The sequence below is a fragment of the Gossypium hirsutum genome, chromosome D09 (genome assembly GCF_007990345.1).
Source record: "Gossypium hirsutum isolate 1008001.06 chromosome D09, Gossypium_hirsutum_v2.1, whole genome shotgun sequence".
NCBI lineage: Eukaryota > Viridiplantae > Streptophyta > Magnoliopsida > Malvales > Malvaceae > Gossypium > Gossypium hirsutum.
This window is the reverse complement of record NC_053445.1, coordinates 34,138,790-34,165,422: the sequence shown is the minus strand read 5'-3', so window position 1 is coordinate 34,165,422 and position 26,633 is coordinate 34,138,790. Positions and strand designations below refer to the sequence as shown.

Genomic DNA, 26,633 nt, shown 5'->3' with positions numbered 1-26,633 from the left:
ATCCCACCCCAATGCACATGCAACATCATATCATATACATAGATTTATTCAGACTATACATGTTTTTTTATAAGCTTATCATATCAGAGGTATGCTAATAAAGTATACAGTTTCATAGATTAGAATTATGCACAATATCCGAGTCAAAGTTACAAAATAGAGACTTACACACTCAAATACTCATACAACAATTTACGAGTTTAACAAATCTATTATGCTCACAGAATGTTTGCATCTAACGTCATGTATAACATATTAGTTTTAATGGATATCAGACATATTCATATAACCGATTACAGAACTTTATGAATCTCACACTCGGCCCAACTTAACCTTTGAAATGGGCCCATATGCCTATGTGGCCCATACGACTTGGCACACAGTCAAGCACACGCCCGTATAATGTTCATACCCATGTCTTCCTATCCTTGGATTGGTTATTGATTGGTGATAGCCTTAAAAATTCCTAGGGGGCGATCATCACGGGAGTTTGGTCTAATAGGGAGCCGAGGTAGAGACATCGATGCAAAATTTTTCAACCTCATCCTCTTCTGAAAACTTGTGTACCATTTCAAAGAAATGGTAGAGATTGCTCGGTGTATTCTCGATAATGATGTACCTCAGAAACTGGTAGGTGGTTCTAGCAATGAAAGCTTGAATGGCCCATTCATTTATAACCCCCTTGGTGACCATGGTAGCAACACCAAAACATTGCACATAATCATGAAGGGATTCATTTGCTTCTTCAAGGATGGTTATCAAATAAGTTGGGGATTGCTAGAGTGTCTTGTTGGCCAGGAAACGACTCATGAATTGTTTGACCAATTGCTTGAAAGAATGAATAGACCCTAGGGCAACGATAAGTACCATTGTCGAGTTGTCTGTAAAAGGGTCATGGAGAATGCCCTACACTTAAATCCATAAGATGCTCCTTGTATATTCATGTGATTGTTATACGAAGCCAAGTGATCTTCCAGATCTCTCGACCTATTCTATAAAAAATTTAGAAACTTTAAGGATGTTGAGATGTGGTTATTCAGAACCTCGAGTGCCAAGGGCTCATTGGAGTAGTTCCAGATAGATCCATTTACTTTTATCCCTTTTACTTATTGTATCAACTCTACCTTGAAGGCCCTAAGTTGTTCTTCCACGAAGATATTATTGTTACCCTAGAAATGCTGGAATATTACCGAAAGGTCGTCATTATTCCTATGGAGATCTTTTGGATTATTATTCCCATGATTCTCTCGGAGTGAAGGCTGAGCTTCCTTTTACTAATGTTTTGGGTTTGCCCGTCTTGGAATTTCTCGCGCAGCTCTTAACTCATCAATAAGCTTCTTATTCTGGGCGTTCCTTTGGTTAAAGATACATTGTTGTTATTGTTATTCTTTAAAATGACATTCTTGCTGTGAAACTATTCTTCCAAACATCACAACTTCTCTTAAGTCTTAGAGTCATGGGGTTGAGGACTTAAGGCCTGTTGATGAGGACCTTGATCCAGTGAAATGAGAGTCACAGTTGGTGAAGGTGGCGTTGCTGTGAGGCAGGGTACAACCTCTTGCAAAGAGTTGGTTATCTGGTCAAAAGGCCTAGGGGTGGATGAGCCAGGTGGTTGTTGATGTTCCTTGTTAACTAGTGGAATTAGAGCAGTCTGGCAAATAGTGCCTGTTGGTGCAAGGGAGTTCTTGCAAGACTGGAAGAATAAAGAGGAATATTAATAGTGTTCTAACCGGTGGAAACTTCTGAAATAGATGGGATAAGAGTATTGGGTGGAGTAGAAGAATTGATTTGGTTGGCTAGATCATTGGTCTGGTTGGTTTGGTCAACAGAGACGCCGTTTTGAGATTGCGAAGTTATGTTGTCCACGTTTACTGCACCAATGTTGATGCAGTGATACAATGAGAAGGTATAGAGGAAAGAGCGGTAGTAGTTCTGAAGGTTGATTCACCCAATTGAGGCAAGAAGTCGGATGTTATAAAGAGTGGAGGTGAGGAGAGTATGAAGGTTGGGAGCTGTTGGGTCACCCTTCTTTAATATTCTTAGGGGTATTTATAGGCGAAGGCCCCGTGTAAGATAATGTTAACGTGTTGACTTTTCCATTAAACATTATTATGGACCGCGTGGGGTAGATATCTTCGATGGGACAAGGATTTCTGTGATGGGATAGATCCTGTCATTTATTTTGACTTGATAGTATAGAGCAGTTGAACCCATGTAGTATTTGGTAACCAACAACTTCATGTTCTCGATGAAGGCTTAAGGATCTAGATGACGAATGACATGCACTTGCCCAGATGGTCGTCCTGGAAGGGAGGCTTGTGGATGATCTTTCGACTTACTGACAATAGTCTTATTGTTTGGGTATCCTCTTGACCTACCATGTGTCCTCATATAGATGGGAGTATAACAACTTTCAAATTTGTATTTGTTGTTTTATAAAAGCATTGGGCTTTTGATAATTTTGTTGGAAAAAACTTTAAATGCTAGTATAAATGATATGATTTGCCCTATATACAAGCTTTTTACCATTCTACATGTTATCAATTTAAAAAAAAATTTGATGTACATATATCCATATTATTTTTATGATTTTGATTGGATTAGTGTCATCTATCAATTGGATTCCAATTCAGTCGTAAAGTTACCAAAAACCCACATTATATTTAGAAAGTAATAAATATTATTTTGAGGACACTTTTGTCTTTTCATATTAAATCTAAAAAAAATATTTGTACATGAAAGAATTCTAAACTAAAACATTATAATCTTTTAACATATCAAATTTACCATTTTAACTAAAACAATATTTAATTATTATATGTAAAATTTGTTATCTATTCTATACTATTACTTAAGTCATTAACTAAGTTGATGTCATAAGTCAACCGAGCACTAAGTCTGTTAGGAAATTACGAAAACATTATTCCATAATTAAATTAAGTGAAATTATTTGAGGGTTTTTTTTATTTTTTTTAAAGCTAATAAAAAAATTGTATATGGCGAGATTTCTTTTGACAATTGTATATGGTGAGATTTAAGTATGTGTTATTTAAATCAATAAAACATTAATATTATCACTAAACCAAAACTTTATTTTAATATAATATTTACATATTAATTGTATTATAGACTTTATTACCTCCATCAATTGCATAGTCTTTTATTGAGTTAGTGTCATCCGGTTCTCAACTTAGGAAAATTACTTTAATGTTTTCTTCGCATTTAAAATAAATTATATTATTTGATGGTAATTTAGTCATTTTATTAAAAAAATATGCAAGTGATAGGATTTGAATCCATGCCAATTAAGTTAGCAAAACTTCAAATTTACTACCTAACCAAAGTTTTATTGTGATATTTTTATATATTTTAATTTTATCATCACACTTTGATACCTCCATCAATTGTATATATTAATAATGTTGTTAATTGATATGACGTCACAAATCAACTTGACGCCAACTTAGGATTGATAACAACACTATGATAAATAATTGTATTCGTTTAGCAATCTTAATTTGATGTATTCATGTGTTTAAATTTCATTATACTTACAATTTAACATCGTACATATTTCATGTGTTATTACTTATTAGTTTCAAATAATATATTTCATTATTTATTGTATGTTATTTTTAAATACAAATCTGTGTTCTAAATACATGATTTCCACCCGATACGTGTGTGATAGAGTTTTTAGTATTGATAATGTTGTTGATTGAGTTGACGTTACAAGTCAACTCGACATTAACTCACAATTGATGACAACACCATGATAAACAATTGTCGTGCATTTAATATTGTGAATCTGATGTATTTATGTGTTTAAATTTCATTTTACTCAAAATTTAATATATTTTTTATTTTAATATCGTACATATTTCATTTATTATTGTAATTAATTATTTTCAAATCATACATTTCATTATTTATTATATGATATTCTAAATTTATAATTTTCATGCGTATTAAATTTCTAGTATATATTAAAGCGTTCAACCAATCAATTTTCAGATACGATCCGACTTTTACGAGGGTGACAAAACAAAATGTGAAAGCAAAAAATGGGCTGCGATTATGGTGAGGGTTCTGTTACGCGGAATGCCCACCCACCGGTAGTCGCCACCGCCCTTCCTTTCCACATGAGGAGGCCGACACCAAAACTTTAAACAAATTCGGATTTAGATTTTTCAAATATTTATCCTTGACCATTTGAAACTCTCAAACTTATAATGAAAACCCCCAAATTGGTACCAATTCCACAATCCCAAACCAAATATTCCGATTTTTGTCCTCAATTTTATTTCTTATATAAAAAGTAAGATTAATACATAATTAGTTTCTGAATTTGTCCAAAAGTACTTAGTTGCTACTTAAACTTCTTTTTTGCTTAACTAGTACTTAAACTTGTATTCCGTTACTCAAGTTGGTACCTCTGCACTAACATAGTTAGTTTGTATTGACATGGTACTGATGATCAATTCTATAATAACATATAGTAGCTTCTAAATATGATACTTAACAGATATAAATTAAAAAATTAAAAATATTTTAAAAAAATATTAAATTAATTTTAAAAAGTATAATTTTTTAGACAAGTTCAAGCACCAACTAAGTACTTTTTGGATAAATTCAAGTACTGACTAAATACTTTTGGACAAGTTCAGGGGGCAAACTACATGTAAACCCTTAAATAATTAACATTGTTAACAAATTGGAGCAATGTGTGTGACAAAATACAATTTTATGTACCAATCAGGCACAAAAAAGTTTCAGATACCAACTAAGTATTTTGGACAAACTCAAAGGGTAAACTGCATATTAAACCTAAAAATACATAACATAAATTTAAAAATGGGTAGGGCCGATTCATATTTTAATCACGTCTATATGTTAACCTATTTTTATTTTTTAGACAATATTCTTTTCAAACCATCCCAACAAGGGTGGTGCCAGGGGAATTGGTAAGGGTCCATCCCTTCCTAAAATAAAAATTTAAATTTTTGGCCTTTAATAATTTATAAAATTTTAAATTAGTATATGGTAAAGTTGTAGTGTGACCCCAAAAATAATAAAATTTTAATTTAATCTTTTAAAAAATTATAAAGATATAAACTATCAAAATATTAAAATTACATTTTAACTCTTATAAAAATATACAACTTAATTTCGACCACTCCAAACAAATTTTCTAACTTCACCCTACTTCTCATATTTCAAACAATCTTTAGGCTTATATATAACTCATCACTAAACATGTCCACTTGCTATCAAATTGGCAGCCATTTTTGTTTATCATTTACAATATCACATAGATCATTGATGAATTTTAAACATTTGCATTGCTAGGCAAAGTTATTATTTTCGTTTATTTTCCTACCCGTATTAAATACTCATAATTTAAGGGAAAAAAAAGCTTTAAAATTTTAACTAGGTTAAATTCTGTTATTAGTCCCTATACTTTGTAAAAGTTATGGATTTAATCTTTGTATTTTAATTTGATCAATTTTAATCCATATATTTTTCATGTACTTTTTGAATTATGAAAGTTTAGTCCTGACCCAAACAAGAATAGTTAAATCCATTTGGTTAAATTCAATTACTAGTCATGTACTAATGTGTATAATTATAGATTTAGTTTATATTCTCTAATTAGATAATTTAAAGTCCCTATACTTTTCGAATTTTGAAATTCCAATCTTGACGTAAGTGGCAATCATTAAGCTGTTAACTAGATTTTTAGTGAGGTAATATGAGTTTAATAGTTATCGTTTGATGAAAACTGAAATTTTACAATTTAAAAATTAGAGGGACTAAAAGGATCAAATTAAAGTAAAAGGGACTAATATCAAAATCTAACCATTTAAATATATTCCTATCGTCGGTTACACTTGAATCCGAAAATAACATAAACTTTGACAATCGAGTCCTTAAACCGAAACACGGTCCATAGAAGGTCCCTGATCCCTGGGAGCTGGGACCAACACTGTGTTGACTTTAACTAACCACCACAAGCTTGTTTTATTCATAATTTTTGATCTGTGAGCAGAATTTCATCACTTCCAACAGTTCCAAAAAACACGCCCACAACAAAATTCCAAGTGTTTTCAGTGAACAGGGTTGATGGCAAGCTCTGTAATAACACTCGAAAGTACACCAACATGGGCTGTCGCCGTTGTTGTTTTCGTCTTGATTTCCATCTCCATTTGCATTGAACATTTGCTTCATCTTTTAGCCAAGGTCTGTATAAAGCTTTAGCCATGTTCATGCATGCGTTATAAATATATATATACTGATTTTTTTTTTTGATTTGATAGTATTTCAATAAGAGCAGAAGGAAATATCTTATTCAAGCTCTTGACAAGATCAAATCCGGTGAGAATATATTAATTTTCTTTGCATTTTTCTTCTTCTTTTTTTAAAGTGTAGCAAATTATGAAACTTTGAATTTTTATTTGTTTGAATGTAGAGTTACTGCAATTGGGGTTCATATCATTGTTGTTAACTGTGGGTGAAAAGCCAATTGGAAATATATGTATCCCAAAGAGTATAGGTGAAACTTTTCTCCCTTGTAGTGATCCTTCAAATGATAGTCCTGAAGAAGCAAAATGTGAAGAACAGGTACTTCAACTATGTGTTCGATCAAATGCCTCAGTGATATATGTTTTCGGATAATATTTGATAGCTTGTGAATGATGTTTTTGGGTGTCATTTTTGGAGCAGGGAATGGTTTCATTGTTGTCTAGGCAAGGTATGAAAGAGCTTCAGTACTTGATATTTGTGCTGGCTTTCTTCCATTCTTTATCATGCATCCTCACATTTGGTCTTGGCATGGCAAAGGTGATTCATTTTTTTAATGCAATAATTCCTCCTCCTTCTTTTTTGGTGATCTTTTGATACCTTTTTAAGTATCATATTGGGCCAGCAATTTGTGGGGTTCGGCTCTTCAGTTTTGACTTTTTTGTGAAAACAAGTCAAACTTTTACATGAAAAAGATCACTAAGATTCCATGGAATGTGGATTTCAAGACAGAGCCAAGTGTGAAAATGTGGCTTGTGTTTCACATTTTTGGTTTTATTTATTTAGCAGATGAGGAAATGGGAATCTTGGGAGGCTGAAACAAGAACATTAGAATATCAATTCTCAAATGGTAAGCTTTTTGTGGACTCTGGGATATGTCTTGGTAGGCCCTTTCCCTTAACATATAATTATGGATTTATTCATCTAGTCACCTCTAAATATAAAAAAGCTTAGATGGTTCACGTTAGGTGGTTGAAACAAGATAACTATACTTAAAGTCATTTGGGTTTGTTTTGAAAGGTTAAAATATGTCGCAAGTTTTTGTATTTTTTTGTAAATTTGGAATTTAATCTTTATATCTTTAATTTTAGGGATTTGGTCTCTTTACTTTTTAAATTTTAAAATTCAGGACCAATTGTTAACACTCTTAATTTTTTTTTGTTAAATTCAGATTCATTGTAACGTTATTTTCTTAGTTACATTGCTACCAAGTGAATTTTTTTATTTCAAAATATTACACCAACAAATTTGACATAAAAGATTAACAGTGTTAAAATTGAACCTGAATTTTAAAATCTGAAAAAATAAAAAGAGTAAATTCGTAGAAATAAAAATATAAGGACAAAATTCTAAATTCATGAATATTACAGCAACCTATAGCATATTTTAATCGTTTTGAAAGTACTTAAATTTAGCTAAGTCATTGGCTCAAGCAGTTGAAGCTATCAAGGAAGTGGAATTCAAGTAGCTTGAGAGCCTAAGCAAGCTTTCAAGTTAAAATCGAGTTCGCATAAGTAACTGAGCTGGTAGTCGAGCATAGGAATAAGCTCGTGTTTTATTAAGTGGACGGCATTAAGCTCAAACCAAGTTTTGAACCTCAAATTTTATGTGAAGCTTGAGTTAGGGGAGAAATTAAATTGTAATTTTTACGATACTAAAAATATAATTTTACCATTTTAATAGTTTATATCTTTATAATTTTTAAAGGATTAAATCAAAGTTTTATCATTTTAAGAGAGCCAAAGTGTAATTATACCTTTACTAATTTAAAATTTTAAAAATTTTAAAGGACCTAAATGAAAATTTTTATATTTTAGGAGAGGCGGGCCTCTCTAGCCCCCCTAACTACACCTCTGGCTTGAGCTAGACTCAACTCTATTACACCCTTAGACTTAGAGCTCGAAAATGTCTTTCCTTATACTTATGCTACGATTTTTGCTAACCATCTTACTTCCCTCCATTAAGTAGATCCTAGGAGGTTCCTCCTTATTCATCAAACATCATTTGCAAGGCGACATCTTAGATTCTGGAGTGAACACAGGTTTCTTCGTTGGCCGGTGAGTTTAACTTTTCAATTATGATATCCTATATATCATATTGTCTACCATGAAACCAATTATCTAAATATGATGTGTTTGACATGTTTTTTTTCAGGCATGTTTTCTTCGACAGTTCTATGCATCTGTCTCCAAAGTGGACTACTTCACTCTTAGACATGGATTCATTACGGTAAATTACTTTGTTTCCTATTTTGATTCTTCATTTTCTTTATATACTTATTTGCGATATATTCTTATGTAGATATAAAGATATAATCTTCCAAATATCTTCCAAATATATAAAAAATTTTAAAAAAATCCAACATACTCATGTCATACTCACATCGAAATCCAAGTGATATAGATTTGTAGCTTGTTGTTTGACTTTTTAAACTTGTATATTCCAGGCCCATTTTTCAGAAGGAAGCAACTTTGACTTTCAAAAGTACATAAAAAGAACTTTGGAAAAAGACTTTGGAGTGGTTGTGGGAATAAGGTTAGTTTATAAAATCTTGAGGTTTGTCCACATTTAATTAAGGATTAAATATAAAATTAGTACCCGAATTTGTTCACTTCTCTCAAATTGATACTTAAAATTTTTTTTTTGTCCCAGATTAGTATCCAAACTTTTTTTCTATCCACTATATTGATACCTAAGACTAACAACATTAATTTTTTGCTGACGTGGCAATGTTGGCCAATCGCACGCCGCCACATGACATCCTCTTATACCTCATTCTCCTAATAAAATTGGTACCTGGATTTGTCCACTTCTCCCAATTTGATGTTTATGGTTTTTTTTGTTCCAGATTGGTACCCGAATTTTTTTTGTCCACTATATTGATACCTGAGACTAAGGACGTTAATTTTTTGTTAACGTGGCAATGCTGGCCAATCGCACACTGCCACGTGACGTCCTCTTATACCTCCTTCTTTTTCTTTTTATTTTCCCTCCTCTTCCCTTCTTTTCTTTTCTTATTTTTCTTTTTCTGGGTCTGCTTCTACATTTCTTCATCTTTCTTCTTTTTTACTTCCTCCTCATCTTTGCTACTACAAGTTCGAGTACCAATTTGGAACAAAAAAATCACAAGTACCAATTTAAGAGAAGTGGACAAATTCAAGCATCAATTTTATATTTAACCCTTCAATAAATAGAATGAAATTTGATATTATATTAAATTTAAATTAAATGCATTGATGGTGTATAATTTTATATACCATTAATGACTACACATTATTAAACAAATTAAAATTAAAATTACTTAATTTCATTTTTAAACCCAATAATATTTAACTGCTTATTTCTTTTGCTTTTGTTATATTTTCAGCCTCTGGGTTTGGATTTTGTCAATGTTATTCATATTCTTGAATGCACATGGTAATTAACTCAAAGACTGTAACTTAATATTAACTAAAAATATATGCAACTTTATAATTAAATTTGGTATTAAAGCTAAAAGTTTTCATTTATTGATGTTATCTGCAGGTTTTTATAATTATCTCTGGCTTCCTTTCATTCCACTATTGGTAAGTAAAAGATATTCAGTTTGCCCTAAGAATATTCCTATACTAAAGGGCTATTATAGAATGTCAAAAAGCTATATATCATCTCAAATATTCAATATGGACATTTTCTTTAAAAGTTGTTTTATATGTTTGGAGCAGCATATGATCTCATACTTGTATCCTAGTCTGATCCTAATATATATCGAACTTGAATACTATAAAAAAAATGAAGAGAACAAATAATCTATCCAAATATTAAAAGCTATGATATCTAAATTCGGAGTTAGTGTCGTATATGAATATGCGTTTGATATGGATATATTAATTTTTTTCTAAATCTTTTTCATATATTTAAGAGAACATGTAATCTTGAACTAATATCCAATTATATATATACCAAACATTAACAATACTTTAGAAAAAAAATTAAAAAGTACGGATAATCTATCCATAGATTAAAAATTATGATATTTGAACTCTTGTGAGTATCATATATGGATATGTGACCTATCAATAGGGCAGATTAGTTTCAAACTTGAATAATTTCGGTTCAGATTAGTTCTACGTTTGAGTAATTTTGAGTTTAGTTGTTTTAGGCTCAACTCCTTTTGGGTTTAGGTCATATGAGTTTGGGTTATTTCGAGTTCAAGTTGCTTTCAACTTCAAGTTGAGTAGATTTAGGTGCAAATTGGGTTAGGTTCTATTTTGGATTAATTGGATCTGGTTCGAATCAAAACTGACAAGTTTGATCGTTATGTTCATTACAGTTCTAATTTCTTTCGTATATTTAGAAGAGCATATGCCTCATACTCATTTCTAAATACATATTAAATACGGATACTTCATAATGATCACTAAACTAACTATAATTAAGATAAAGACAAACGCACTTGTCAAACAACATTATAGCTATGGTGAGGAGGGAGTATTATATCCACGAGGACTAAAAGTACTAGTAATTACTATTTTTCTATTATTTAGCCGATAAATCGAACTGATTGTTTTTAATCTAAACTTACTAATCTAATTTAACTAAGAACGCAATAGAGAATGAAATAGGAAAATAATCAAAGATAACCAATGATAAAGACAATACTCAGGAAAAAATCCACCTAGACTTCACTTATTATTTTGAATCTGAATTAAACGATTTATTCACTTGTGTCTTGATTCATAGAAATCCCTAAATTATGTTAATATCTCTTTCGAGAGTAAGAACAACCAACTTTAGGTTGATTAATTGCTTTCTAATTAAAACCCCTATCGTCGCATTAACTCGATCTATGAATTCCCTTATTAGATTTGACTCTAATCTGGTGGATTTATATCATCTTATTTTTAGGATTGCATGCAACTCCACTCAATTATGTTAGATCTACTCTTAAATAGAGACTTTTGCTCCACTGAAATAAACACATTAAACATGAATTAATATCACAAAAATATTAAAACTCAAAATAAGCATACATAATTGAGAACAATCAAATATTTATCGCGTAAAAACAGAAATTAAATCATAAGATTTATCATAGCTTTCATCCTCCCTTGGTATCTAGGGAATTTAGTTCATAATACTTAATTGAAACATCTCAAAATTAGGATAACCACAAGATATAAAAAAACTCAATAAAACTTCAAAAGAGATTAAATGGAGATCTTCGATCTTAAGGAAGATTCGCTTCCGAGTTGATTCTGATGGCGTTCTTCGAGTCTTTTCTTCGATCTTCTCTAAGTGTCTGCTTAGATCTTCTTCTAATTGGTATTTATAGACTTTAGAATGCTCAGAAAGCCTAACAATTGGGTTTTTCTGTATATCTGGGAAGCAGGTTGCGAAATCGATACGGATTGACACATGGGCGTGCGGCCAGCCCGTGTGGCTCACACGGGCGTGTGTGCAGGCCATGTGGATCCTGAAAACAGCTCTTTTTGTCCGATTTTGGCTTGTTTTTCGCTCCTTTCACTCCTCTATGCTCACCTAAGTATAGAAACATGAATTTAAAGGATTAGGAGCATCAAATTTACTAATTTACTTAATAAATCATCCAAAAACACATCAAGAATGAGATTAAAAATATGTTACTTTTATGGCTTATCACTTCAGAAAAATGAAGAGCAGGGATAATCTATTCATAGATTAAGACACTGTGAAACACATTTTTTGAACAGATGTTGCTGCTGGTGGGGACTCAACTTCAAGGCATCATCACTAGGATGTGTTTGGAAAGTCAAGAGAAATCTCAAGTAGTGAGAGGAACATTTCTAGTTAGACCAAGTGATCATTTCTTCTGGTTTGGTTGGCCCAAATTGCTCCTCCACATTATGCACTTCATATTATTTCAGGTAATCTTTAATTCCCTCCATTTCATTGTTTCCAAAACTTAATATATTTTACTAAAATTCAACTATTGATTTCTTATATGCCAAAATTTAATTGCAGAACTCATTTCAACTGGCATTCTTCACATGGACTTGGGTAATTAGGCTTTTTTTTTTTGGTTAAAATATATCATAAGTCTTTGTACTCTTCGTAAATTTAAAACTTAGTCTTTCTACTTCTATTTTTAAGAATTTAGTCCATTTACTTTTCAGATTTCAAAATTTGGGTGGGTCCAATTGTTAACACTGATAAAATTATTTTGTTAAATTCGGGTTAATTACAATGGTATTTTCTTAGTTACATTGCTACTGAATTTTTTTTATTTCAAAATGCCACACCATCAAATTTAACAAAAAGAATTAACAGTGTCAATAATTGGACCTGAATTTTGAAATCTGAAAAGTATATGGATTAAATTTCAAATTTGTGAAGAGCATAGGGACCTATGGCATATTTTAAGTTTTTTCAGCTAATTCATGCAGTTAATTACTCTTTCTTGTTTTCTTTTCTAATTTTGCTTAAAAATTGCAGTACAAATTTGGATTTAGATCATGCTTCCATCGAAAGACCGAAGACATTGTGATAAGACTAGCCATGGGAGTTTTGGTTCAAGTCCTTTGTGGATATGTTACTCTGCCTTTGTATGCTTTGGTCACTCAGGTAAACCACATTGCATGTTTTTAATGTTACATATTACAATACATGAATCCGGGCTTAGTTTAATTAATTGATACAACTACCCATGAGAAGTAATATTCAATAGGTTTGAGATTTGAATCTCAACATCAGTAATCCCTTACTATATACATTTACATAAATAGGGGTTTAGTTTAGTTGGTTCATACAAATAACATCCAATAAATATAAGATTCGAATCTCAGCACCTTTAATTTCTAAAATTACATGAGCCAGGTTTAGTTTAGTTGATCCATACAATTATCTATAGGAGGTAACATCCTATTAATTCGAGATTCAAATTTCAGCATAAAAATTTTCAATACAAAAATCAGAATTTAGTTTAGGCGGTTCTTACTGTTATCTATAAGAGGTGACACCCGACAAGTTTGGAATTTTAATTCCAACATCGGTATTCCCTTACCAAACATATTTCATTACATGAATTGAGTTTAATTTAGTCCGTTCATACAACTATTAGGAGGTAACATCCAATCAATTTGAGATTCGAATTTCAACATTAAAAATCACTTTACCATGCATATCATTTTACATGACCCAAGTTTATTTTAGTTGGTTCATGCAATTACAAGTCTAGATTCGAGTCCTAGCATCAATAATCCCTATTCTAAGACTACAGACCTTGTATGTACACAAAGCATTTGGTCCATGCACATTTTGTTCATACCATTAATTAATTCGTGATTCAACTAAATTTTAACAGATGGGAACATCAATGAAGAAAGTTATCTTCCCAGAAAAAGTGGTTGAAGGTCTCAAGAGATGGCGAGCCAATGCTAGAAGAAACATTGCACTAAAAAATAATTACACCTCAGCAAGGCCTTCACTCGATAATAATACAACATCAATCAATACCTCACCTTCATTTGGAGCTTCACCTTCTTTCAACCTCAACACATCTCATTGCGTAAAATTTGACCAACCATCGAGCTCAGAGTACCTAGCCGTTGAGGTAAAAGACGAAGGAAAGGCAAATAGCGCAAATAGAGAAACAAAAGACTCATAAGGGAGGTTCCTTTGGTGGTTTTGATGTGAGAAAGATATATTGAAAAAGACTTGATTGGAAATCGTCAGGAAAAGTCTATATTAATGGAATTTCAAGTTTTATCGACGATTTTGTTGTTGTTAGTATATGTACATTTTTTGTAGTGATATATATATGTGTAACTACACCTATTTATTATGTATATTATTGTTTCTCACCTCCAATCAAAAAGAAAAATATGATAATAACATATATTTCATATTATTTTTTTACTACATATTGGAACATAGCATTTTTGATAAAATATACCATACGGGATTAAATTAATAAATCATAAAATATAAGCGAATTTGAACAAAATTTAAAGTTTGTATTTTGAATTAAGTTGAACTTAGACAAATTGTTGATACTATGCATTGGTTTGGCCAAAGGCATAGAGACCACTAATTGGTGTCACCCATTTGCAATTGTAGGGTTAATTACATCAGATGTCCATTTTGCAATACGGTGTATTTATCGCATAAATAATTTGAATCTAACATATTAAAGAAAAAGAAATAACCGTAATAATTCATTTCCGTGCTATATGTTACAACACAAAGCATTGGGGTTATCATCAATTATGAAAAGAATTGCAATTTTGCATTTTATAAATTACACATTCATTAGTGTTATATGATAAAGTGATCTCCTAGTGAACTAATTAACATTGCATTAGATTGTAAAAGTTCTTGAAAAGTTAATGTTGTTGCACCTCCTTGTGATGCAAAATATTATAGAACATAAATATGATTATTATTATTATTTTAGATCGAAAAGATATGTATTAAAGGAAATATTTATGAATTTTACATTAAAACCACATATAGAAATGAAATGAGATGCTTATGTACTTGTATAATGGATATTTCCTGAAGGAATACATTATACTGATATGATTGACATATAATATGGTGACAAGAAGTTCACTATTGTTGGCATGGTTGGTTAGACCATCCCGAAAAGAACTAATATTGAGGACATTAAGAGATTGCATATACTAACCGATACATATACCAACTATAATGCTCCAAATAATTATGTGTCCTAAAAGGACAATGTGTTAAAAATAAGTCTTGGGCATACTAGAAGTATGACAAACTAATCGGTTCCATAAAAAGAACAATTCTTGAAAGAAAGGAACAAGAAATGAATATGGTCACACGATACTCAAAGATTAAAAAAGTATATTTTTCTTATTTGACAATAAGTGATGCCCATGTTAATGGAATATCGGGTAGTTCAAAACTTATTGAAAGCTCTAGAAGAGCTATTATATTACTACCTAAAGGGACAAAATTTGTCATTGATGATACAAAACTCTTGTGAAAGGATTATAAAAGTATTCTGAATTGATCTCATGCATTTTTATGGCTAAATAAAATATCGAGTTCTTTTTTCCACTAATTTTGCTTCATTCCCCGAAGTGAATGTAGTAATATTTAATAATTATGAGAATAGAACTTATTGTCATTATTGACAAATAGATAAGAAGATGGATGATTTGAAATGTTGCTAAATGTTCCTTCTTAGAATAGAATGATCAATGATTTATACTAATTAATCATTCCTTGAAGCGGATGATATATATATAATCTTATTGGTAAGGAATATGATATATGTTTATATTATTATCCAAATTATTTTTAGCACATTCCTTAAAATGAATGTCTACAATAAATATAATAAATTTTATAATCACTTTTTATCATTAAAGTCAATTTGAACTTTTGAAGATTTTGACATATTTCCCTAAAAGGAATATTGCATATAATTGTTTGCAAATTATATTTCTTTTGTTGAGTTGATGACATTATGGATTTCACATTAATTTAGACATTTTCAGAAGTAAATGTCACAATAGTAATTATATGTAGATACAAAGTAAAAGGAATATAAATAAAAGTACACAATTTATATTGACATTACTAGTACAATTGAAATGCATGTCAAAGTAAACTCGAAGTTTACCGATACAAATACATTTACTACTTGGTGTGACTAATTAAACCATCCTCGATCATATATGCTGCGAAAATTAATTGAGAATTCATATGAACATTCATTAAAGAACTAGAAGATTCTTTAATTTAAAGAATTCTCATTTGTTACTTGTTCTCAATTAAAATTGATTATTAGAAATTAATTAGCTAAAGTTGAGATTTAGTGTCTTGCATTTCTGAAATTAATATGAGTTCATTCATCCATAATGCGAATGATTTTGATAGATGCATCTACAGAATAATCACATATGTGTTATCAACTCACGACCTGTCGTTTGCAAGATTGCTTGTTTAAATAATTAATTTCAAGTTATGCAATCCAGACAATTCTTGGTAATGCAAATGAGTTAACGGTGCAGCTTGTAATAGGAGATTGTGCACTATTTTTCCTTCATTTGGTTTTTATCCCACAGAGTTATTCCTAATAAAGTTTTAACGAGGCACATTTTTATTGATGGACATCCAAGGGGGAGTGTTGTAAAATGGATGTCCATATAACTCTCATAACCCCCAAGAATTCATTTCCTTGTAAGTCTTGTAACCCCTAAAAATTTATAGGGGACATGTATAAGCTTTTTTATATCAAAATAAAAGTTGAATCATCCTTTCATTTTTCTATTCTTCTCTCTTGTTCATACTATAATTCTCTTTATTTTATAATAAGTTATTATTTTTAAACATGCTAAATAAAAATTAACCCATTAAATATAAATATGCTCCATGTTATATCCGACTTAAAATTCAACTCCCAAGCTAATAACTAAGCTGGTAAAAGGACTTGATTGATACTTCCAAGTGATACATTCGGTGCCACCTAGGAACATGTTTGTTGCGAATGTATAAATATACTATAGATGTAAATGTAAACAGGGTTTCTGCAACCTGTTAATTCGCCTTGTCTGATTACTTGAAATTGCTTTTGTCTTTTTGTTTAGTACAAGAAATAAATCAAATCTCTCAAACACAATTTCATACAAGATTTATTAATGTTAAATTGCTGGTTTCGATGTTGGAAACTTGAATCCTTATGTCGAATATGCAGACAATGGATTCTGATTTTTGTCTGCAAACTCTACCTTATAACATTTCAACCTTAAATTATGTTGTTTTTGTGTGTGTCCTTTTAATGTTATTTGGGACAGGGGAAGACAAGTGTTGGAATCATATGAAGTTGTTCTTCATTATATAAAATGCATTTAATTAGGAATAAGTTAGGGTTGTGTACGTTCCATACTATCATTGACTTTCGTATGATTAGATCATACTTTAAATGAAGATAATTTTAAGACCAAAATAATTTAACGTGAGTGTTTTACATGTTAGAAAGCAATATATTAATTTTTAGATAAATATACATTTTTTAAAGATTTTTTTATTCAATTAAGCACTTGAACTTGATTTTAAGGTTCAATTCAGTACTTAAGGGTCTGTTTGATTGACGGAATTGATTTTTCGGAAAATCATTTCCAACTTTTCCAGCGTTTGATTGGCGGAAAACATTTTCCATTTGGAAAAAAAACAAGGGAAAATGGGTTACATTTTAGGGAAAATGTCTTACCATTTCAATTTCCGTAAGACATTTTCCGTGCTCTCCTCTCTATCGCCTCCTTCATTCCTTCCTTCATTTCCGGTAAAAAACTGCTTCTGTTTATCGATTTTCCAGTAACTTGTTTTTTTAATTATTCAATACTTGTTTTTTTAACACAATTACAAATAATTTATTTGATATTAGTTTTTTTCAATTTATAACGATTAATATTGTAACTTAATAATTGAGTATTATTATAAATAAATCATTGCAATATATGTAAAAATAATTTAAAATATAAAAATTTATTAATATATATTAATATATGTAAAAACAACTTTTTCGAAAAATATTTTCAAAAAATCTGTCAAGCAGCAGAAAATATTTTACACAGATTCAATCAAACACCAGAAAATATTTTCCAGTAAATCATTTTACAAGAAAGTAAAACATTTTCCAGAAATCATTTTACGGAAAATATTTTACTGGCAATCAAACAGACCCTAAAATTTATTTTGGTTCAAATTAGTATTTATGGTAAATGACTTATTTAAAACAAATTTGAAACTCTGAACCAAAAATCAAAGTTCAAGTATGTAATTGGACAAAAAAAAAATCTTTAGGTACCAATTTGAAACTTGAAGCCAAGTTTAGGTACCGATATTTATCCTTAATTTTTTTTAAGGCGTATTTGGTTTATGAAATGTAAGATTGTCTCTAATAATAGGATTATCGGAATTTAAGATTACTCAACACATTACTGAGTATGTTACAGTGCATTGTTTGGTTAATTTGGCTAGAATGTAAGTTTTTGTTGTTCTATTGGCAGAATGCAAGATTATCTAAAAGCATATTTTGCTAAATCGTTTTCATAGAATTTGCTTTTTGGGTTGATTATTACACAAAGGTTGAAGCTTATAGTATTTTATTTTATGTATTTCTCTAGTAAATTATTTCATATATCCTTTCTCAAATATATAAATTGAAACCGGGGAAGAGAGAAAAGCAGCTAGGAATTCTCTTTAATCAATATGACGGAGAAAAGAAATAAATAGACTGTTTTTTTTTATTAAAACATGTTATTTATTATGATTTAAGGATAAAATTAATCAAAATGATAAAAAAAAAGAGAGTAAATTGTTATAAAAGAAATATCCAAACAAAATGTAATAGAGTAAATGTTAATTTTCCTCAACTTACAATAAATGAATAAATAGTTGAAATGTTACTTAAAAAATATATCATCATGGACCTGTAAAATAGGCATGAATGATACCCTAACTATAATAAAAAAAATTGAAGACATTGATTCATTAATTTTTATTTAAGTAAAATGAATTCAAATCATTACTTTTACCTTAAAAGTTATTTCTTTTCCTTCACCGTATCTTATAAATTGTTTAGTTCAATTGGGTTATCATTAGTTCAAGGAATTTCGAGTTCCTAGTTCGAGTCATTTTAGATTTAGGTAATGGATGGGTGAGGGCAGATGTTGCCAAATCTTTCACTACTCCACAATTGACACACTTTGTTTTACCATCCACCCTACTCTACTATGGAAGTATAATTTTGAAAATCACTACCACTTCCATGGATGTTGGATGCATCCACCCTCCTCACTTTATCCTACTCCACTTCAATTTAATTTTTATTAATTATTTCTAATAGTTTCAATTTTTTAAAGACATGTAAATATTTAAATATAATTCTTCAAAGAATTGTTTAAATGTAAAACATACATGTTTTTCTATAACACATTATTACAATTTTACACTTGCAATAGTGATATATGTACAAGAATAAAATTGTAATTCTAAATAGTGAGACGAAGCAGAACATACAAATAATTACTGTAACTATTTCATACTACTCCGCTCTATCTTACCTTACATTCACTTTTTCAAAAAACAAACTACTTTAATCGAAACAGATTATTAGAAACCCATCGTAGTATTCAAAATTTATTATCTTTAATTTAAATCAAGTTATTTAAATTTTTCGAATGTAATTTCTGGTATCTATATATACACGAGAGACGAATTGACAATAAAATCTGAAAGTAAGAGAGCATTTCGGCTTAATGTGCTTGCGGACAAGGGAAATATGGTTTAATGTAAACATCATGCATTGATGCCGACACCCAACGAATGGGGAGATCTTAAATAATCTTATAATATCAATGGTGTTAAGATTGGGGTAATCTCAATCTTAAATTTTGAATAGTTTTACTTATTGTAATCAATTTCATATTTTTCAAATAAAATATAAGTTTAATTAACCGGAAGTCTCACTTTCAAACATTGTTTTACTAACTTGTTTATAATTATTAACTATTATATTATTTAAAATGGATATTTTTAGTTTAGAACGATTTTAAGTGTGGGTGATGCAATTACCTTTTATAAATTATTATAATTATGATTTATAAATTTACTTCAACATATATTACAAGAATTAAACTTGTTAAAAAAAATCTATAACAAGGACAAATTTAGTAAAATCTGCTTCTAAATAATCTTATATTTCGACAACTAAACATCAAAATTTTACATTTCAGCTAAATGACCAAACAGAGTAATGTAACATACACGGTGATGTGCTAAGTGTTGGACAAAACACGTTAGCGAACAAAATAGATAAACATAATTAAATAAATATTTATATATAAAATATACATAGAATAATTTATATTTAATTTGTCAAATACGAAAATCAATCAAAACCGTAACAAAATTAAAATAAAAATGAAGAATATAGATTTTACGAAACATTGAGGCCTGTGAAACACAGTTTCCTTAAGATAGATTCAGTCGCTCTGATGATACTCGGAGAAATGTTGGTCGAATGTCTCCCAAGATACAACAACACAATGATCAAAGCAGCAGCACCTCTGCAGCGATCAATGAACAAACAATGCTTTTTTCTGTCACCGGAACGTTTGAAAAATACGAAGAGGAAAATAAGAGTTTTGAGAGCAACAGAATTTCGGTGTAAGAGAATATTTGAGTTTGTAAAAATCTTCAAAATTCATAGCCCTTTATAGGCATTGAGAATGTTGGAATTTTGAAAACTTTCCACAAAATTTGCCATTAAGGTGCCAATAAATCAATTTGATTAAAAAATTAAATCAAATTGATTGGAATCAAATAAATAAGATAAGTGTCCTTATATAACCAGAGTATGTCTACTGAGGAAAAAGTAATTTCGTGTTGAATTAAATATTCGCAAGCCCATTTCAAGCTCGACTGGTCTAAATATTTTCATGTTGCCCACATTGTGCAGGGGTGCCCCAAACCTCGCGTCGAGTTTGAACTTGCACCTCTGCACGTAAGGTAAAGTTCCAAGTTTAATCATTCAACCATCTCACACTTGGTATTTAACCAATGTGGGATCTAAGCATTTACTTTTCCTAAACAAATATTTCCAAGTAGCTTACTTTAAACATCAAATTTTCATTCATCACTCAACCATTTTGAGCATATGATATACCGTTGTAAAGGTCTCATGGAGTAGAATATAAAACCATAATTTTATGATTCAACTCTCCACCTTTACCTATTGAGAATATGCCTTAAAGTTCCCATAAAATGCAATTTTTCCAACACTAAGTAACTTTACATTCCTTGAATCAAATACACTCTTAAGCAATAGTAATTTTTTTTTTAAAAAAAGTAATAAGTATAAAAAATGAGACACATAGTAGTATTTGAACTTTGCTTGTGGAATAAAAGTTTTTCACTAGCTATGCATAGGAAGAACCAAAAAAATTATTTTAGAAGAGTCAAAATTGAATTATAAATTTTTAAGGATGTCAAAATAGAATTTTATCAATTGTATTAAATTATTATTTCAGAATTTTAAAAGGGAAAAGTAAATTTTATCATCTTGAGAGGTCAAAGTGCAATTTTACCAATGTATTAACTTATATTTAGAATTTTTAAAGGGACTAAAATAAAATTTAACCATTTTAGCGGGTAAGGTCCCCCTACCCTTTGGCATTGTCCAACCTCATACATCGAATACTAACGCTCATATTTAGGGGTAGATCTTGACATTAAATTTCGGAAGGTCTAACTAAACTTTTTAAAAATATTTTAGAGGTTTAATGAGAATTTAAATTTTTTGGGGAATTTACTTAAAATTTTTAAATTTTATATATTTAATGAAAATTTTCAAAAATTATAGAAGAGCTTAGTTCAAGTTTTTAAAATTTTCAATAGACTTAATGTGAATTTTTAATTTTTTTTAAAAAACCTAATTAATTTTTTTAATTCAAAAACCTAATACAAATTTTCAAAAATTGAGGTTGAAGCAATGTCTTAAAAATTAAACTAATCATATTATCATTTCTCGATTCAAACAGTTTTATTGGTTAAACCGCCGATCCAATAATAATTAAATAAAAAATTAAAAAAATTAATTCAAATGATTCAACATTGATGGTCAAATTTTTTTTACTAATTTCGAACTATTTACGTAAAAACTAATTCCATCCTTTTTATCGAAATTGATATACCTATCAATTTTTAGTTTAATTCCGTTCAATTTCAACTACACTTGGGGCAAGGCACGGATCCCATCACCACCCCCCTGCCTCTGTCACTGGGTCATTTTCATGGAAAGAAAATTGCACTTAATCCATGAAATTCTAAAGGATATTCGCAGTCATGGCATCTATATGTCAACCTACGTATGTATATATAAGATTTTACTGTTGAGAATTACTAGAAAAACAAACCAAAGTCTACATTGCAAGTTGAGGGAAGTTAATGATAGGCCAATGCAACTTATTTTATTTCAAAACATTTGATCCAAACTTATGATAAAACCTATGAATGGTACCCAAAAAACACATGACAGGACAGCCAACCAGTAGGACGATATTTTTAGTAAAGTTAGAAATTTTGTGTTAAAAAATACAATATAAAAATATTTTTATAAAAAATTATTAATTAGTTTTCAAAGAAATATTTATGAAAAATATTTTGAATAATATCCAAAAGCTCTAAAACAAAATTCATTTTGTAAAAGATAAAATAAAGTCTAAAAACTAAAACCCATTAAAATTTTTTAAAAAAACCTAACTCAAATCACCCAAAGAGTTGAATTTGAAGTAGAGAAAACAGCCCTAATCATCTTAACCTACATGAAATAATAGTAACCATGCACACAAAATCAAATGCAAAACAATGCATCTAAATTAAGAGTGTTGATAGGTTTTGCCTAGATTTAAGTCATTTTTAAATTGTATAATAAATTGAATCGAATCAGATTAGGCTACTTGATCATGAACTGTACGCATATCTTTAATTCGAATTATAACGTTTGACTTTAAGTAAAGTGTCGAAATATATATATACAAAATACTTATCATGGATTAGTATATTTCAAGAAAAACAAAAATTCGAAACAACATAATATCAAAATCCAACTATTAGATAGTGACCACTAAATATTATTATTATTATTATTATTATTATGGTGATTTCACCAAAGATCAAAAGCACATCATTTGTTCTTGTTTGATAGGTTGTGCATGATTTTTTCTCTCTATAAATACAAACCAATGTGCATCTAAAATTCTTCCCGTTTGCTTCCTAAAATGTATGGAATGAATAGTGGTAGTGATATCCTCCCACCAGGCTTTCGATTTCATCCAACAGATGAAGAGCTTATAATTTATTATTTAAACCAAAAGCTCTCTCCTTCCTCCAATCCCCTTATCAATATCATTGCTGATGTCAATATCTACAAGTTCGATCCATGGGAACTTCCAGGTACTCTTTCTGTGCCCAAAACTCGACTCACTCTGATTGAATCGATAGCTTCTGATTGAGTTGGTTTGGTCAAGTCAATTATGATAGTTATGGTGGTTTTATAGGCAATTAAAAATAGATTATGTTGTCAAACCGTTGCTATTGCAACAACTAGGAGGATGTGAGTTAAAGCGTGTTTAAATATATTTTTCTTTTGATTTAAGGGTTGAGGAGAAATTATGACTAAAATAAATATTGTATAAAAACATATATATGATATAATATGCTTTTAAGCCAAACCCAATTCAATTTGGTTTAACCTAGTTAAGTAACTGAATCTATCAATAATTTTTTAATTTTTTAATTGGACCAATCAGATTGTTTTCCCCTACGTCTATATATATATATATATGTATATATAAAAATGTATCACATTCATAGTATTTATTTATCTATTATCCAACTCAAAAGTGAGTTTAATACTATATCGAGACAGAGTATTTTAAGAAAAATGAAAAGTTGAACACTACAAGCAAAATATAGCATATTGATGGACTTTTAGCGACAACCAAAGGCTACACTATAATCAAGTTTGTACTGACAGGTTACTCATCTGCAACAAATACCGCAACTTATATCAATCCATATTCTTACCATTGTAATAGGTTTATCTATTGTGACAGACAGACTCCTTTTGTTAGCATATGTCTTGCGTATATCGATAATTTAACCACGACTGTTGATATATATATCAGCTCTTGAAAAACATCCACTTTTTTTTCCTCTGCAACAATAAAATTTGGCATTTTCTTTAAAATGATTCCCGTACAAATACAGATGTTCATGGGTTAGATCAAGTTGGATTTGAGTAAGGCCAGGCTTAGACATGATATTAACACACTTTATGTTTATTCAAGTCTAACCCGAAATATGGACCTAAAACTTTACCCAAGTCTGTTAGTATTTGTAAATAGCTAACCTAAGCCCATTTTAGACAAACTCATATTAATTTACTTTTTAAAAAAATATTATATATATTTTTATTTAATATTTAATAATTTTTTATATTTTTTATTTATTGAAATTTTATATAGTCCTTTTAATATTTTTTAATATTTACATTATAGTAATATTATACTATAGTAACATTTTATATAGTATTGCATAATACTACTATATATTTAATTTTCATTTGTTAGGAATTACATAATATATAAAAATGATACAAAGCAGCTCAAGCTTGAGCCTTGAATGTTCTAACTTGAGCCTGACACATATTTTAAACAGTCTAATATTTTTGTCCAAGCCCTCCTTTCAGTCGTTGGTAACTGACAATTTATTTGTAGTGGAAATAACATACACTTTTCTTTTGGTTATGGTTGCAGGTAAGGCTTTGTTTGGGGAGAATGAGTGGTTTTTCTTTAGTCCAAGAGATAGGAAGTATCCGAATGGGACACGTCCAAATAGAGCGACGGGATGCGGGTATTGGAAAGCCACCGGGACTGATAAACCGATCATCACTTCTGTTGGGTCACAATGTCTTGGCATGAAGAAAACTCTTGTCTTTTACAAAGGTCGGCCTCCTAAAGGTTCAAGGACCGATTGGGTGATGACTGAGTATAGGCTTCTCTACGATCACTTTCTACCTCAGAAACCTAAAGGATCAATGCGAGTAAGTCATTTGCAATATTTTAGAAAAAAGAATCGAATTAAACCCGAATTGAAGGTCATAGATACTTAACTCAATTCTATCGATTTCATTCATCAAAATTTTAAAATACAAAATGTATTTTCATGTAGTTTTTAAAAGTCACTTTCATTATTTTAAAAATAAAATATTTATTTTTATATATCTATTATAAGGGAAATTATTTGATAGACTATCAGGAGGTTGATAGTCTCAAAACTAATATCACGATATGATTTACTAACTCAATTCATTTCTATTTATCTTGTTATTTTTAGTTGGACGATTGGGTTCTATGTCGAGTCCACCATAAAATCAAGGTTCCCCAACAAATTACAAGTGGAAGAAACTATGATAGAAGTTCAAGTTGTTCCCCTCCATTTCAACGTGGGTGCTTACAAGGTCAAGAGATGATACTAAACAATTACACCATTCAACAAGGCAATGAATATCATCAGTTTCCTTCTCATAATTATCATATGACCATTCCCTTGGAAAACGAACAGCTTGACAATCAAATGGAATGTGACGGAACGATCACCATCGATTTCAACGTCAGAGACATGCTTGAATACATTGATCGCAGAGTGTTTCATGGAGGAGATATTGCTTTGGGTCAAGAATTGCCGTTGGTATCAGAGAAACGATTGAATGCTTCTGTATCGATGCACGATGACGACAACGCGTACGTTCCTCAGATTTGTTCTCAGGCTCCGTCCTCGTCATCATCATTCCGAGAGGTCTTCTTAGAGTTCTGATTTATGTTCCCTTGTTTGTTGTAACTTGTTTTTTTGGATTTAGGGTTTAGGTTTAGAATGTTGGATCTCGAGTTAATAACACCTGTAATTTCTTCTCTTATCTAAATTTGGTTCGAGGTATCCAGCGGTTTGTTTGAATGAAGAATTTGTACATTTCAAGTTCAGCTTTCAAATGACAACCTGATATGATTACCATCCCACGTTTACTCACATGTTGTTTAAAGGTTGAGTTAATTATTCAAATTTTAAGACGTGTTTTAAATTTGAGAGGGTTTGAACGAAATTATGAAAAACGAGTTTAAGCAAAAATAAACTTGTTTAAATATCAATTTGGCTTCAGCTCAAATATTTAAGGCTTGAACTTTATTTATTTTCAAATTTTATAATATGTTATTTTTTATATTATTTAATTTATATCTTATGAAAATAATTATAATATATTTTTTTATAAAAAGTAATTTGTTTATATTTATTTTTAGTAAAAGAAAAAAAAGTATATAGCATTAATCAAATATTAATTAAAAATAACATATATGGTTTTTTATAAAAAAATTAAAATAATATTGGTAAATTTAGCAAAATATGAAAACTGAGCTATTAGAAATCCTATGACATACATATGTGTGTGAAAATCACAAATATAGAACACAAATTTGTATTTAAAAATAACATACAATAAATAATAAAACATATGACTTGAAACAAATTAATAATAACACGTGAAATATGCACAATATTAAAATTAAAAAATAGATTAAATTATTTATTATTTTTTTGTCATCAATCTTGAGTCAGTGTCGAGTTAATTTGTGACACTAACTCAATCAAATACATTATTAATACTAGAAATTCTATCAGACGCGTATGCGTGTAAAAATGACAAATTTAGAACACAAATATCTATTTAAAAATAACATAAAATAAATAATGAAACGTATAGTTTGAAACTAATTAATAAA

At 29.9% G+C, this 26,633-nt stretch overlaps 2 protein-coding genes across 3 annotated transcripts; both read left to right on the top strand.

Annotated features, from left to right (window-relative positions):
• The first annotated feature begins 5,922 nt into the window (after positions 1 to 5,922).
• LOC107891773 (MLO-like protein 12) lies at positions 5,923 to 14,029 on the top strand. Of its 2 annotated transcripts, none has more exons than XM_041100401.1 (14): positions 5,923 to 6,240; positions 6,318 to 6,375; positions 6,470 to 6,621; positions 6,724 to 6,840; positions 7,090 to 7,150; positions 8,269 to 8,357; positions 8,455 to 8,529; positions 8,747 to 8,835; positions 9,668 to 9,717; positions 9,826 to 9,866; positions 12,012 to 12,185; positions 12,283 to 12,318; positions 12,754 to 12,882; positions 13,622 to 14,029. In XM_041100401.1, exons 1-14 carry the CDS (start codon positions 6,124 to 6,126, stop codon positions 13,922 to 13,924), a joined length of 1,491 nt encoding a protein of 496 aa, XP_040956335.1. In that variant the 5' UTR covers positions 5,923 to 6,123; the 3' UTR covers positions 13,925 to 14,029. The 2 variants fall into 2 exon arrangements, with proteins under 2 accessions (XP_040956335.1, XP_040956334.1); XM_041100400.1 differs by having other exon boundaries at positions 7,087 to 7,150.
• A 9,015-nt stretch (positions 14,030 to 23,044) lies between these two features.
• On the top strand, positions 23,045 to 25,705 carry LOC107892942 (NAC transcription factor 56-like). Its single transcript, NM_001326802.1, is given in 3 exon segments — positions 23,045 to 23,250; positions 24,615 to 24,901; positions 25,195 to 25,705. Coding segments are annotated over 3 exon segments (942 nt in total). The 5' UTR covers positions 23,045 to 23,075; the 3' UTR covers positions 25,675 to 25,705.
• The last annotated feature ends 928 nt before the right edge of the window (positions 25,706 to 26,633 follow it).

Coding starts and splice junctions, on each gene's coding strand:
- LOC107891773 (XM_041100400.1), top strand. CDS start 6,124: ATGGCAAGCTCTGTAATAACACTCGAAAGTACACCAACATGGGCTGTC. Junction 6,376..6,469: donor TCTTGACAAGATCAAATCCG/GTGAGAATATAT, acceptor GTTTGAATGTAG/AGTTACTGCAATTGGGGTTC. Junction 6,622..6,723: donor AAGCAAAATGTGAAGAACAG/GTACTTCAACTA, acceptor TTTTTGGAGCAG/GGAATGGTTTCATTGTTGTC.